Source organism: Penicillium antarcticum, assembly GCF_028974205.1.
Source record: "Penicillium antarcticum strain IBT 31339 chromosome Unknown utg000006l_segment0_segment0, whole genome shotgun sequence".
In the NCBI taxonomy this organism is placed as follows: Eukaryota; Fungi; Ascomycota; class Eurotiomycetes; order Eurotiales; family Aspergillaceae; genus Penicillium; species Penicillium antarcticum.
This window is the reverse complement of record NW_026695304.1, coordinates 2,765,446-2,779,687: the sequence shown is the minus strand read 5'-3', so window position 1 is coordinate 2,779,687 and position 14,242 is coordinate 2,765,446. Positions and strand designations below refer to the sequence as shown.

Genomic DNA, 14,242 nt, shown 5'->3' with positions numbered 1-14,242 from the left:
GTGGGATGAGGTTGTTATTTTACTAATATTTTGAGTATCAAAAGGGTAGTTCCAACAAGGCTTGTGCCAGTAGGGTAAGATGTCAAGAAACCATGCTCCGCAAATGCAAATCGTGCCAGAGAAATAGAGGAATGTCAGAGGATTTTGAATACAGAGAAAAGGAAGAAAAAATGGAGCACATCCGTAGAACAGCCAAAAACTCATCGCGAGGGACTGAGCGGCCGGTTGAAACCGCCCTGGCGGTTCATGTACTGTCTGTACTCGATCTTCTTCTCCTTCCGCACACCGTAAATGTCGTTTCCGGGAATCTTGGTGTTCTTCGTAGTGCGGAATCGAGTGAAACCCATGGCCTTGCGCATTTGCGCCTCAATCTCGTCCTCATCTGCATCTTCGTTGATGTCCATGTCCATCTCATCATCGTGGCGAGGTCCTTCTGATGCGCCATTTGCTATCCGAGGATCCTCTCGCGATCGAGGGTCTCTGCGATCGCCCTTAGGGCCTCGAGGGGGTGAGCGAGCTCGTGTGCCATTCCGAGCGGGGGACCGCGAGCGCGAGCGTTCGCGGAATTTGACGCTCTTTGGTGCATTTCCTAATCATTCAAAGTCAGTCAGCAAGATGGTGCTAAACCACGTAATCAGGAATTTCGCCTACCTCGTCTATCATAGTCGTGCTCCCGGCTGATACTCTTCTTCCGATCCTGGGCCCCGCGGCCATCTCTGCCTCCGTCCCTTCGGTCTCTATCGCGGCGATCCCGAGACCAGCTCCGTTCTCGCCTTCTGTCATTGTGTTCTCGTGAACGTGAGCGATATCGGCCGTCGCGTCGATCGTCTCGTGGTGGTGAAGCTCTGCGGTCGCGAGCCGATTCCGATTCTGAAGCACGTGGCTGATTATCATTCGAATCCCACATGGCGGTGCTGTCGACTCGACGAGCGCGCTTTGCAGGTGGTTCTGCCATTGTGGAAAGGACCCGGTCAGGTCTGGGCGTTGCCCCGTACGGTGGGTGTGGTTGACTGGAACAGGTAGTGATTGGCCCTGCTTCGCGGTTGAATAGAGCTGGTTGCAAGAACCAAGCCCAAAAGCAAAAAAGGCAATGGGCGTATGGGTATTGGTGTAGAGGGTATCAAGTTGTCGCAATGGTGAGTCTGCCCAAGTCTCGGGTCCAAAGAGAAGTTTATTCCGGTGGCGGATAAAGACCACTCACGCAGCTTGTGACATACCAGAACTGATAGATCTATGTTTACATCAGCAATCTTTTTATTGATAACTAATTTAAAGTACAGTTAGAATGCATGGTACCCATTCATATGCAGAGAAATCATTTACTACGTCTAAACCCTCAAGTTATGGTTTCACAATAAGGGATCTTGTGCAGAAACTCTTAACACATTCGATTATATAGTTTCAAGCTATGCAAGAAATTTGTGCCTTCATACTAATGAAAAAAGCCAATATTTTTGTTATCTTCTATTTACTGACTAAAGGATATCACAGATATTAAGGAGTCAATTTGGCAATGCGGAGCAAAAAAGTATTAGACTAAACTCTCATTCACACGGAAGTTCTACCTATGAGACACCTGAGTGTATACCAGAGTTGTTGACTCCCACATAATACAATGATTTATAGCTTCCTTATAGAGATATTATTATTAAGAGGAGTATTGCCACTCAATTCATCCTGGCTGAAACTCGAACCCGAAGAAGAATTCAAATGTACAGACCAGCGAGATCTTTTTCAATATCCAGGTAAATGATGATAGCAACTATTGCTAAAACACAAAAGATTTCCATTCAATTACAAAAGCCCTAGTAATAAGAAAGAGATAGATCCCCCCAAAATAAACATCAAGATGTAAGTAATGCCATCTAGGAGAGTGGATTTGGCGAAGTGGTCCACATGCGTAATAACCAAACCGATACTCCAGCTTGATAAGTACTTGAAGCCCCTATGAATATTTGGAAAACCATAAAGGCACAAGAACGGGCAACTAAGAATCGTTGACTGGAAACAATCCCAAGCCAGTATTCAAGAGTCGTTACAAAAGACTAGCTATAATTGAAGGATCATACTTGGGCAAGTTAAGGTAGAATATATAATTAGAGCCTAGAATCTAAGCAATCAAACCCTATTCCGCCCTACATTTAAGGCCATGCTGAAAGAGCCCAACAGAGAGCGACGCAGTTCGCGGGCCGGCCCGTCGAGCCTCAACTTTAAATTCCACCGCGAAATTTTTGCAGCGCCACCCCACTTCCTGTGCGTTCATCACCCTGCGCTCCTGCAACCTATTGGCAGATTACCATAGCAAAACTTGAGTAAAGATGGCTCCTGTCAACCTTTCTCATAGACGTACGCATAATCTGCTCTTGATCTCGAAACTCTTGAGCTCGCGGGACACTGCGTCGCCCCTCACACTTGTCCAGGACTCCTTGGAGCAACCGGCCACGCCCCTGTATAAAGAATACATAAGACGTGCCAAGGTAAGCTCACCGGAAAATATTGGAGGGCTCAACCTTGAGTCACCCAAGTACGAGGAGGCAGCCAAGCTGACCAGTTCAATAGCTGTCCAAAGTCCATGTCACACTCATCGCCTTTGAAACCCTAAAACAACCAGAAGGTGTTGATTGTTTTGTGTCAACTCGTCGCAAGAGCCCCGCCGATATTAGTAAGGAAGTCAGTGCTGTTGCATCTGAAAACCCAACGCGCAGTAAGTATCATTCACTCAAGCGGAGCATGTGCTTTAATTGATTGGCTTCTTAGGACGTCTTATTCTGATCGATTCAATCAACCCACTATTGAGCTCAAAAAAATCAGACCCTAGCTTCTATTTGCCTTCTTTCCTTGGGTCATTTATTGCACCCGCTTCCCCAGCAGCAAAGGTGGACGCATCGCTCGTGGTGACATATCATCAAGATGTCCCCGAACCCCAACAGCAAAGTCCTTATTCGCCATCGCCAATTTCCGTATTGACATATCTTGCCACAAGCATTATCACTTTGCATTCATTCTCGCACATCCTAGCACAAAAGGCTGCTCGGGACCGCAGTCTAGCGCCGCCAGTTTTTGGGCTGGACGAAGAACAGGAAGGCGTTCTACTGGGCCGATTGGACAAATTGGCTGGAACCGGTTCCGTAGAGGGAATTGTCATTGAGTTGGAGCACAGGAGGAAGAGTGGTCGTGGTGTTTTGGAGTGGTATCTTCTCCCGCCCGCCTCGCGCTATTCGCCACAGCACTTGAAAGAAGTGGTGACCCTGCTCGATGACAATGTACTGTACAATCCTCCTATGGCGCGACACATCGGTCCTGAAGACGAGGAGCCTACATCGACTTTTGAGCTTGGCCTTACTGACCGGCAAAGACGCGATAGAGAGGGTGTGGTGTTGCCATACTTTGATGCCCAGCAAGGAAATGGCCCTGGTGAAGGTGGTCGGATTCTTTACGACATGGGCGAAGAAGATGACTTTGATGAAGAAGAGGATGAGATCTAGACATCCAATTCAATACATGTTTTGACATAATTCTTTGCATTCTAGAATTGGTGGATTGTATCCCGCAACCACCGAGGTATTAACTATGCATACATTCATACAAGGAGAGCTTGGGCAACGGCCCTCGAAAGCAAGGAACTCAGAAGAATCGCCAGAAGAGAAGGATGAAAATGACAAGCCCGACACCAGCAAACGGTCCGTACTGCTTCAACAACAATTCCCAGTTGATACGCACAGCCGCCTTTCGATACTTCTTGCTGTCCTCGCGCAATCTTCCCGACAACTCGCCCATGCGCTCCAAGCTATCACCGCGGTACAGAAGGTCCTCGATGTTCTTCGTCATGACCTTTGTGACATCACGGAGCTCATCGTTCAATTTGTCCAGGTTCTGAGATGCGCGGCCATCTTGGTATAGTTTCTTCGTGCGCTGGATGAAGGTGTCGAATTCGACAAAGGCGTACGGGCGGAGGGTAGGGGAGAGGTATTGCGAGGAGTTGTAGGTAGTGGTGAATTCGGTGGCCAGATCAGCAAGATAAGTGAAGGCGAGCTTGCGGGGGTATGATTTGTCGCAAATGCAGAGGAAACAAAGGTCGTCTTGAATAGTGTAGCTGTAAAGCAATTAGAACATTTCCTATTATGGTCCCATTTACGCCCCATCCAGGACGTTGGTTGCAGCAGCTTACTGGAGATTGTATTGGCCGGATTCAATGCTGGCTTGAGGCGCTGAATTGCGATTCAAGCGGCGGAAGATCATTTTAGCCTGGCCCTTGATCTCAGCGAGCTCCGATTCAGCCTGCGATCAATGTAAGCTGGTGATCATCTCGGTCATCTCTTATCTACTTACCTGCTCATCGTCGACTGAGGCAGCCAACATAAGGCCTGTTTTCCCTCACCATCAGCGCTTAACTTCTTCAAATCACTCAGAAAGAGACTCACCATCTAATCTTGCAATTTGCGTTGATCTGACCATCTTTGCGACTTTACTCTGTCGGTGGGAAGCACAGCACCTTGTTGTGTTACCCCGTGGAAGTGAAGCCAGAATGGCGCCGATAAAGGCGGTCGCGAGGGGCAGTACCAGGTCCGGGTAAGCTCCAACTCCGCGTTTTCTCTCACTGCAGCCTATTGATTTTGTATAATAATGTCCTAGTGGTGCTGCCAGTTCTGCTAACGTAGCAGGACGACTGGGTTCTGCTATGTCAATCCCCACTGAAGGCTCACGAGCCCGGAATCCTCGGAGAGCCGCGGCGAGAGGTAAATGGAGTGAGGAGCAGCTCTTTACTAGTGATAAGTCTCTCCTCATTGATTTCGACCTAGTGGTATGACCGGCACAACTTTTACTTGTTGAGCTTCCAAGCTAAAAAAGATTGGTTTAGAAACTGCTTGCGCAACCTCAAGCATGGAACTGCCTTGAAGAAAGCGAGAAGCGGGAGATCCTGGCTTTACTCCCCGCAAGTGTTCACCCCGATGCGGAGACCACCTCGGACGACCCAAGCGCCAGAATACCTCCAATCCCCAACAGCTTCATTCGCTACTCAAATAACTGGCGTGATGGTATTCGTCAGTTCCAACTTGATCTACAAAATGGCCGCTACGACCCTGAATGGCTGCACCAGGCTGAAGATGCCAGACAGAAACGTGAGGCTGGTGACTTTGACAACTTCAAAGAGCGGGAATACGAGCGGTTTTGGGGGCAGAAGCAAAAGGCTGTTATGAATGCAGCTGCTGGAGAGATGGCACAAGTGAAAATTAAAACCCTCATTGACGAGGGTGCTTTCCGGCTGGGTGATATCTGGAATTTCGAATATGTCTACGGCAAGGGCGCGGACAGAATATTTATCCACAAAGAGGCCAGGGTATGTATCTATCATTCAGGCCAAGCCAGACCACTTCCTGACCGCTACAGATTCTTAAATTCGATGGCGCAAAGATGACCTTCGCAATCCCACCTGGTGAACGGGTATTTCTCCGAGACGCGTCTGATAAAGCCCAGAAATGCGCTACTCCTGAAAAGGCCGAGGACACGACACAACACGATAATCACACGCCCACAGTTCCTGCAGCTTCCAACGATACATTTATGAAAGTTATCACAGAAGGTCCCTTGCACGAAGCTCCTTCAACCCCGAAACACGAAGAGGTGCAAGTCAACACTGAGACAGAGAGGCAGACTGTCGCAGCACCTTCTAATGAGAAGGATTCCGAAATGACTACAGACTTCAGCGTTATCATTGTCAGCCCCGACGGAAAGAAGGAGTCGAACGCTATTAAGCGCCCAGCCCCAACTCCTCAGTCTGAATCTGAGCCCTCAGCGAAACGCAAGCGAGGACGACCTTCCAGGGCTCCCAAGGTGGCACCCGCACCGAAGCCTGTGCCAGAGGTATCTAAAACCGAGGGAAGCGAATCGACACCCACTCTTCCTCCTGATTCAAGCGCCGTGGCAGTGGATCCTGTCACATCTGTTCCTGAACCTTCTGCATTTGCAGAGAAACCCACCATTATCGAGATAAAAGATGAGAGAGCTAAACAACTCATGGAAAACCCTGATCCTTCGCCAGCAAAGGCTGAGGCGTCCCCGGAGACTGAGCAGCATGACACCGACAACCCTGCAAGCTCTCAGCCGCAAGATTTGCATCCTACTTCATCTCAAGCTACTGAAAATGACCTTGATGACATCATTGTCCCAAACATCATGTCGCCGAACGGCCTGGCTGTGAAGATGCTACAGATCGATGGCCGCATGCCCAATGGCCGTGTTGCCAATGGCTGGAAGGACATCCGATGCATCCGAAACAACCAGGACATAGGAAGTCTCTTTGATGTCCGAGAGGCTTGGTTCGTTCGGAATGGACAGAAGTAGGCGCTATCTTTTCAGAATTGACCCCCCGTGCTCAGCCCTTGAGTACTCATACCCTTGCTCATACCCCTGGCGTTGAATCAGCGCAATTCCCAGTTTCTGTGATTTCGGAGGACCATACCCTTTTCTTCTTTGTTATTCAGAGAGAACATACTCCATAGCTTCCAAGTTTGCTTTTGCAGCTTGCCAATGAAATATTTCGGTTTCAAGCTCCTACCAACCGACAAGTAAGGATCGTAGAAATGGAAGTTTGGGAATTATATAATATAGCGATTTCTAGGGTAAGCATGCTCTATACTAAGACCCGTCATTCACTCCAGGCATAAGAGCCATAGGATCCGAGTCTGCAGCAACATCAACAGCAAAACTAGCCTGTATAAAGTCCTCCAACTCCTCACTGACAGTTTTTAGTTTCTCTTTGACACTAGCAACACCTTCCTGTCCAACAATATGTCGCGAAGGCGGGTTTTCATGACCGCCAATAGATGTGATAGCAAATACAGTCTCTAAAACAAGAACTTCAAGATGTGCAGAGCTTAATGGCGGGTGCATGGAGACGACCTCTGGAGCAGAGAACGGTCCATTTTCAATGGAGCTAACTCGGGCACTGTCATCCCGTGTTGCACTGGGCGAGGCTGGGCTTCCAGAGGACCCGGCTGCATCGGGCAATTGGGGAACAAGGTGGTTGAGAATCCCGCGGAAGAGGGGGGCTTGATTGTTGGCGGGGGAATAGGCGGGGAAGATTGGGGGAACGCTTGTGACTAGATTTGTGAGGATGCCAATTTCAATGCTGCATTGGAAGATGGTGAGTTTGACGTTGAACGGGGCGATTTCGTACGCCAGACTCTGTGGGTTGATTAGTATGTTACTGGTGATTTTAGGGCAGCGTGAACAGATACTGACATCACAGAATCCTTCAAGGGCCCACCCTGCAGCGCAATACATTCCTAGTCCAGGTGTGCCGATATGTGCCGCTGTATATGGTCAGAACCGATTGCCAATTGCTTGATAAGCTGTAGACCTTACTGATTCCTGATATGATCATGACATGCCCCGAACGCTCTCGTCGCATATAAGGAAGGGCTGCTTTGATAATATTAAGAGGGCCGAAATAATTGATTTCGAATTGGTCGCGCACGAGATTCATGGTTTGGGTTGAAGCCGCAAGCTCCTCGACTGTTCCAATGAGGGCTTTGAAGACGTTAGCGGTCTGATGGACCATACCGAGAATACCAGGGCATCGTACCTTGACTTGTACAGCATAGAAGTATATCAACCCTTCCGAATGTCGCGACTGCATCTGCGATAACCGCCTGACATTCACCCATCATTCTGTGACACAAGAGTTGTCAGCTACTGCGTACAATTAATATCTCCCGTGATAGGATATAGAGGCGCACCGGATATCCAAGGGAACAGTCTTCATGCGCCGTCCCCATCCGTCGCCGCGATGTCCCTCCACCTCAGCGAGGAAATCGTTGAATTCATTGCGACGACGTTCATCACGCTCCAAAGCCGTATGCGCCAGTCCGAGAAACGCATAGTCGCCGTGCGCAAGGACCTGCCGCGCGACGGAGATACCGATGGGTGAATCCCCTGCAGTGATCACCCATACTCGAGGCTCATTGTGCACCGGAAATTGCGCACGGGAATCGAAAGAAGGATCCATATAGTCAATCAACACCAGTATACATATATATCCATTGCGCGACAAGAAAGAAGCACTGCGATATGCGGAGTTGCAGTCGGAGAATGCCAAGGCGCTTCCCGTAGCTTCTTGGGGCTCGGGCCTGGAACTAATTGTTTCTCTGGCCACTTCGCCTTTCTCTTTTCTTCTCATCTCAGCTTTTCAGGTACTTTGCCACATTATGCCTGAACAGAGGCCTCGAAGACAGGAGGAGTCCAACGTATGTGTCGATGTTTTGCTCTTATCTCTGTACTGACCCCTCTCTAGTCGGGCTTCAAGGGTGCCCTCCAGGGCCTCGGAATCTTCCTGCTGGGACAGTTTGCTGTTAGCCAATTCTTTGGCAACAAGCAGAGTGCTTCACCCAGTGCCAGTTCGGGTGGTATTCCTGCGTTCGCTGATCGCCCGCATCCGAGCGAGATCGCCGAGTCCAGTGCCATCCCCGATCTCATCGCTCCTATCTGGCCGGCCGACAGCGCCGTCGATCTCAGCATCTACGTGACACCCTCCATAATCGTACCCAACTTCAAGTCCTCCGATAGCGTACTTGTGCTGCAGGAGAAGAACTTCACCATCGGAAACTACAGTGACACCCGCGAGATCGACACCACCATCAAGGTTCCGAAGCAGGTCCAGCAGAATGGAACTCTCTGGGCTCACTTTTTCTTGGCTCGTACCGGATACCAACTGGATCCAGCTGCCAAGGACTACAACACCGCCGATGCTGTTCACTTCCTGCGCCCTCTGAACCAGTACCACGCCAAGAAGAAGGTCAAGAAGCTGAAGAACCTCCTGGCTACTGCCGGGGAGGCCGAACAGCAGCAGGATGATGACAATGTCCCGGATGTCCAGACCATGTCTTACTACCACCCCAACTTCACCCTTTCTCTGATCCCAGATTCTGGAACCCAGAAGTTGGGCCAGTTGCACCCTGCGGCTCGCCAGTACTTGCAGCTGGAGCGCACCGGTGCTCGCGATGCCACTGGGAAGAACGGATGGTACTACCCCATCGCTTTTTTCAACACTTTCTGGCAGTTGAAGAGCCACATGACCGAGTTGAACTCCACCGTTGAGACACTCCCGTTGCGCATCACTGTCAACAACATGGCCAACTGGAAGTTCAGCATCCTCGCTAGTGTTGATGAGGGCTCTAAGCAAAGCTCTCGCCAGGCTGCCTACGGTGGCTCTGCCCCTGGTGGTGGTGATGGAACTGAGTGGGAGATGGTCAAGGAGATCTTGTTGGACACTAACATCTGGCTCCTTGGTACCACCGGTATTGTCACCATCCTGCATATGCTGTTTGAGACCCTGGCCTTCAAGAACGACATCGTAAGTGAAAGTGTTGCGACTTGTGATCTCTCATTGCTAACGTCGATATCTTAGTCCCATTGGCGCAAGAAGAAGGATATTGTCGGTACCTCTGTTCGGACTATTTTGGCCAACGTCTTCATGCAGGCTGTTATTTTCCTGTACCTTATGGACAACAGCGAGAACACCTCTTGGATGATTTTGGCCAGTCAAGGATTCGGTATCCTGCTGGAATTCTGGAAGATTACCAAGACTGTTGATGTTCGCATGCGCCCTCCCCCAGCTAACTCTTGGCTCTCCTTCCTGCCATATGTGGTCGTCTTCGAGGACAAGCACAAGCTGTCCGAAACTGAGCAGAAGACTCAGGAATACGATGAGATTGCTTTCCGCTACCTGTACATTTTGGCCGTGCCCCTCCTGCTGGCCTACGCTGGATACAGCTTGGTTTACAACACTCACAAGTCTTGGTACTCCTACATCATCGAGACTCTCGTGGGTAGTGTCTACGCGTATGGCTTTCTCATGATGGTCCCCAGTCTGTACATCAACTACCGTCTGAAGTCTGTTGCCCACATGCCTGGAAAGGCCCTGACCTACAAGTTCCTCAACACCTTTATTGATGACCTCTTCGCTTTCACTGTCAAGATGCCTTGGCTCCACCGCCTGGCTACGCTCCGCGACGACGTCATCTTCTTCATCTGGCTCTACCAGGGCTGGAAGTACAAGGTTGACTACAAGCGTGTCAACGAGTTTGGCCAGGGTGGTGACAGCGACGAGGAACAGGAGACTACTCCTGCCTTGGAGGACAAGAAGGAGCCCGAGGTTGCTAAGTCTTCTTCGAAGGCTACTCCCAAGTCGGACACTCGCAAGAGAAAGTGAACGGTTTCCTAGAAACAGATTCTATCGGTGTCTGAGTCGATGAGCTAGTCCGTTTGCATAGATTTTGGTGCAGCTTGAACTCGCCTTTTATTGCTGGTTTGATGTTGGCGACCGTTGAATCACACTGTCGCTATTTCGATGTGCTACAGTTAAATTCCTAGTTTCGGACTCTTCAATGATGATTGTAGATTATGAATTTCACTATTGCCTCTAAGTCAAGTAGATATAGCCTTAAAAGTGTTGAAGAAGAGATCTACACAATTGTTGACGGCTACCCGATTAGGCTTAGGGTGTTTCCCCGTCGCGCCCACGTTCATTTCTCTATGCAACTGCCAGGGAGATCTGCGCCAAAGCATCAATTCCTGCTTTGTTTAAATAACTACTAACTATTCTGCACAAAATATCCTGTTTTTTGCGCCCTCCAACACGTGTAATTGAAGCCAAGGCACGCCCTATTGCGGCTGCGCCAGCACCAGAGCTCACGCAACTGCAAGCCAGGACTGGAAGACAACTCAATCATTGAAATCATCGAAGCCAGTAAAAATGGAGACAATTACAGGTGAGTTGTGACTATATTGCGTTTCTCCAACCAAACAGTGACTGACAATTACTCAGACAACCAATCCAGCAGTCTGCTTGATGCGGTCGAGCACTTGGAAGCCGGTATGGTCAGCACACATCTTTGAGATGACAAGAAACGCTACTAACAGCAGATGGCAGTTGCATTCGTTCCTCCAAAGCAGAGATACACAGATGTTAGCCAACTAGCCAAAAAAATCGCTTCAGACGCGTACGAGAACGGCATTCCGCAACCCGCGCTTGCCCGTCTACTGAAGATTTTGACTTCGAGAAATAACCTGGACCAAGGCACACTTACATCCCTGGTCAAAAATCTATATCCACAAGAGATAGTCGCGTCCCAAAATGTCACGCAAGTCGTCTGCTGTCTTGGACCTAGCAAGAACAAACCCAGTCCAGCGACACAGGTTTTGCTGTTGCGCTGGTTGATTCTTTCATATGATCTTCTTGAAGAGAGGTCCCATCTAGGAAAGCTCTATGCGGTTCTTTTCAACTATCTGGATATGATCAGTTTGCGCAAGCCATTGTGCCATCTTCTCTCGCTTATCACGAGGCGAAAACATGTCAAGCCTTTCCGAATTCAAGCCCTCATGGAGCTGATCCAGGTTTCGGGTGGTGATGATAAAGAATTGATCAGTCTTCTTCGGATCTTCAAGAATTACTATCCTGAGATTATCCTTGGTGATTTCGGCGGACCGAGGAGAAATGCCCTTTTCTTCAAACATCCCGACCCTGAATGGTCAAGCCATGCGAAGGGACTCCAGGATAAAAATGCGGAAAAAGTGCAGGCTAATCAACAGTCAAATTTCCAGGTCGTCTATCGGGGGACCGTGAAAAGAAGCAGGATCGAGGTGGTTGTTCCGACTTTGCAAACTTCACGGGTATCCTATAAGCAGACATCGATTGAGGAACTTCGTGATATTGGCCACTTTGTGGAAAAGATCGAGAAAATTGAGCTTCCAAATCAGATCATCTCAACCCTAGGCGATGCAATGGCTCAGAAGTATCTTCATCTGGTTCAATCTGAAGCTGCATATCATCGTCTTGATGAATGGCTGAGAAGTTTCCTGGAAGATAAGCTGGAGATGATTCGCGAAGATGAAGATGATGAACCTGAGACACTATCATATGTGTTGGAATATGTTGTAGGATACGTCTCTTTCACCAAGGTATGCTCTTCAGTTGGGATATGGCCATGACAGACAGACGCTCAAAAAATCTTAGGACCTTCCATCGTCAATCCGTTCCTTTTTGCAGTCCTATCTCCAAGTATGGAATGGCAAAGATAATGGTGAAAATGTCTTCAGACTTCTGCAATACACCCAAATCGCACCTTTTGAATCTCTACGCAGTGAATTACTGTCACCTCTGGAGTTTGCAGTATTGGATGGAAGCCTTGGTTCCAGAACATCATTACTAGGATTCTACTCAGCACTGATCAGTCAATGGGGCGTGAGTCTACGATCAAAACCAGCAACACCAGAACATTCACACCCTTTGAGCCAGATGATTGTGCACGTCGAACTTTTAGCATCCTCCATCCTAGAGTTCCCCGCAGACGAAGATCAGAAACCCTTCAAGCCGGCGGCAGACTCCGTGCTCGAGTTCTACAAGGTTCTGACAGACCTCTTCTCCCACGCACCAGAAGACGCTCGATTCCGACTCACAATTCCATACGCCCAAACAGTGTACACTCTCGCTTTCATCCCAAACATCTCCGTGATCTCAAGCCTGGAATCTATACTAGCCGTCTACAAAGGGGCATTCGAAGCCTCCCTCAGCTCACAAGTCCTCCAAGCACAAGGCACCCCAGCCTACAGCACAGACCTGGTGGGCCGATTCAATGGATATGTGATGGATATGTGCAACCTACTATGGCGAAACCGCGCCCTGAACACAGAAGACCCGAACGCACTAGGCTGCCTCATCCCCGCCCAGACCGTCACTGCTTTGACAACCTACGTCCGCGACGTGAATGAAGCTGCCAAACACTATCACCGTGAGAATGCATTCCACATTGCCCTAACATCGCTATTCTCTCTCAGTCACCACGCTGCGTTTTGCAATTTGTCCGCCGCTTGTTTTGCAGACGTGGAGGAAGATCAGGATGTCACGGGTGATCGTCCGAAATTGGGGAAGCCGGTTACTCATAAAGCCCTTGTTGCACTTGAGAAGGACGGCGGTGCTAAGATGAGTTGGCAAGAGTACCGTGTGCATATGTTGGATTGGTTAGAGGCCATTGGGTCTCGGGGTACTGGTGTTTTGATGAGGAGTACAATGAAAGCTTTGCGCAAGGAGTAGCTCGTGATGTCTATTCTATTGCAAGCATTTGACTTCATAAGGAGCATTGTCTATGGTATTATCCTTTCTGCTTTTCGGCAAGTTAGTATTGATAGATCTGGGAATGAAGATGCACAACGCCACTTGAATGCTTGGTATCTATCGCTATACACATATTGTACATTGCTCGTCCTCGAGGTGAAACAGCTTCAGGCTATGCTGAAATCTAAAACTTCTCCGTCGAATTCAAGTAAATATCTTGGACACTGGGCTCTTCACGCAAACCTGCCAAGAGATCTTCAAGGGCCTTGACTTGCTCTTCATCCTGCACCTCGACCATGGTATCCCTATTAGGATCCCAGAAGATTTCCAACTCCTCAATACTGAGACCAGATAGCTTAGCAAAAGTCTCACCAACACTCTTTGTCTCCGAAGGGTCAGTGAACAGTACTAATCGGCCCTTGTCATCTGTGGTGATGTCCGCCGCACCAGCTTCGATGGCCTGATCAAGGAAGTCGTCTGGATTTGTACCGTCCTTCTTTTCAAAAGCGACCCTTCCCTTCTTTTCAAAGAGATATGTAGTTGGTGTGACAATTCCTCCATTGTCTTTGATCATATAGCGGACATCTTGGAGTACGCGCGCCTTCTGATCGGTTTGGCATTCCACGACAGCAGCCACGGAACCTGGTAGCATAGCCTCAATTGTGACGTTTTCGAGTGCTTGTCCTGATACACTCAGTCCCTGCCCTCGTAAAATTGCGGCTTCGATAATAATCTTTGGAATGGAGGCTCGTTTCGCATTCGATAGCGCAAGTGTCAGTCGCGGATTGTACTTCGGATCAGGACCCCACACTAGTGTAAGTTAGATACAAGCAATTTGCATAGTTGCATGATATACGCACTCTGTGTAGCGCTGGCAATTTCCTTGCCAACCATTGCACGTTCCTTGCTCTTCGCCTTGTCGTTCCGTGCTTTGTCGTGCTTGATCGTTGACCATTTATTGTGACCAGAGAACGCAATGCTAGATACACTGAATGAGCGACATGGTACGCAGCTATCTTCTGCCCGCTGGAACGGTCGCAGTAACCTGAGCCGGAGAGCCATAGTACTTAGGAGGAAATTCGAACTCCGTTGCGGAGCGTATACATTCCCAGCGGGCCGACAGTTTGTCCG

The 14,242-nt window shown here is 49.1% G+C and overlaps 8 protein-coding genes across 8 annotated transcripts; 4 read left to right on the top strand and 4 right to left on the bottom strand.

Annotated features, from left to right (window-relative positions):
* Window positions 1–200: 200 nt before the first annotated feature.
* N7508_007126 (SNUT3/LISCH7 family protein) lies at window positions 201–955 on the bottom strand (the record flags this gene model as incomplete). The annotated part of the gene is made up of 2 exons (XM_058465190.1): window positions 201–589; window positions 652–955. The coding sequence occupies 2 exons, from the start codon at window positions 953–955 to the stop codon at window positions 201–203; spliced, it is 693 nt and encodes a 230-aa protein (XP_058319043.1).
* A 1,363-nt stretch (window positions 956–2,318) lies between these two features.
* On the top strand, window positions 2,319–3,485 carry N7508_007125 (Elongator subunit IKI1; the record flags this gene model as incomplete). The annotated part of the gene is made up of 3 exons (XM_058465189.1): window positions 2,319–2,477; window positions 2,560–2,704; window positions 2,758–3,485. The coding sequence occupies 3 exons, from the start codon at window positions 2,319–2,321 to the stop codon at window positions 3,483–3,485; spliced, it is 1,032 nt and encodes a 343-aa protein (XP_058319042.1).
* Window positions 3,486–3,624: 139 nt separating this feature from the next.
* N7508_007124 (SNAP receptor SEC22) lies at window positions 3,625–4,455 on the bottom strand (the record flags this gene model as incomplete). The annotated part of the gene is made up of 4 exons (XM_058465188.1): window positions 3,625–4,093; window positions 4,169–4,278; window positions 4,330–4,364; window positions 4,422–4,455. 4 exons carry the CDS (start codon window positions 4,453–4,455, stop codon window positions 3,625–3,627), a joined length of 648 nt encoding a protein of 215 aa, XP_058319041.1.
* A 70-nt stretch (window positions 4,456–4,525) lies between these two features.
* On the top strand, window positions 4,526–6,342 carry N7508_007123 (uncharacterized protein; the record flags this gene model as incomplete). The annotated part of the gene is made up of 4 exons (XM_058465187.1): window positions 4,526–4,569; window positions 4,633–4,801; window positions 4,859–5,338; window positions 5,389–6,342. 4 exons carry the CDS (start codon window positions 4,526–4,528, stop codon window positions 6,340–6,342), a joined length of 1,647 nt encoding a protein of 548 aa, XP_058319040.1.
* A 294-nt stretch (window positions 6,343–6,636) lies between these two features.
* On the bottom strand, window positions 6,637–8,008 carry N7508_007122 (short chain dehydrogenase/reductase family protein; the record flags this gene model as incomplete). The annotated part of the gene is made up of 5 exons (XM_058465186.1): window positions 6,637–7,185; window positions 7,243–7,313; window positions 7,366–7,530; window positions 7,586–7,671; window positions 7,740–8,008. The coding sequence occupies 5 exons, from the start codon at window positions 8,006–8,008 to the stop codon at window positions 6,637–6,639; spliced, it is 1,140 nt and encodes a 379-aa protein (XP_058319039.1).
* Window positions 8,009–8,207: 199 nt separating this feature from the next.
* On the top strand, window positions 8,208–10,210 carry N7508_007121 (CLPTM1 family protein; the record flags this gene model as incomplete). The annotated part of the gene is made up of 3 exons (XM_058465185.1): window positions 8,208–8,246; window positions 8,294–9,352; window positions 9,407–10,210. The coding sequence occupies 3 exons, from the start codon at window positions 8,208–8,210 to the stop codon at window positions 10,208–10,210; spliced, it is 1,902 nt and encodes a 633-aa protein (XP_058319038.1).
* Window positions 10,211–10,753: 543 nt separating this feature from the next.
* Window positions 10,754–13,090, top strand: N7508_007120 (Mis6 domain protein; the record flags this gene model as incomplete). Its single annotated transcript, XM_058465184.1, has 4 exons — window positions 10,754–10,769; window positions 10,826–10,873; window positions 10,931–11,958; window positions 12,014–13,090. The coding sequence occupies 4 exons, from the start codon at window positions 10,754–10,756 to the stop codon at window positions 13,088–13,090; spliced, it is 2,169 nt and encodes a 722-aa protein (XP_058319037.1).
* A 205-nt stretch (window positions 13,091–13,295) lies between these two features.
* Window positions 13,296–14,173, bottom strand: N7508_007119 (post-initiation translation factor DPC29; the record flags this gene model as incomplete). The annotated part of the gene is made up of 2 exons (XM_058465183.1): window positions 13,296–13,921; window positions 13,972–14,173. 2 exons carry the CDS (start codon window positions 14,171–14,173, stop codon window positions 13,296–13,298), a joined length of 828 nt encoding a protein of 275 aa, XP_058319036.1.
* Window positions 14,174–14,242: the final 69 nt, after the last annotated feature.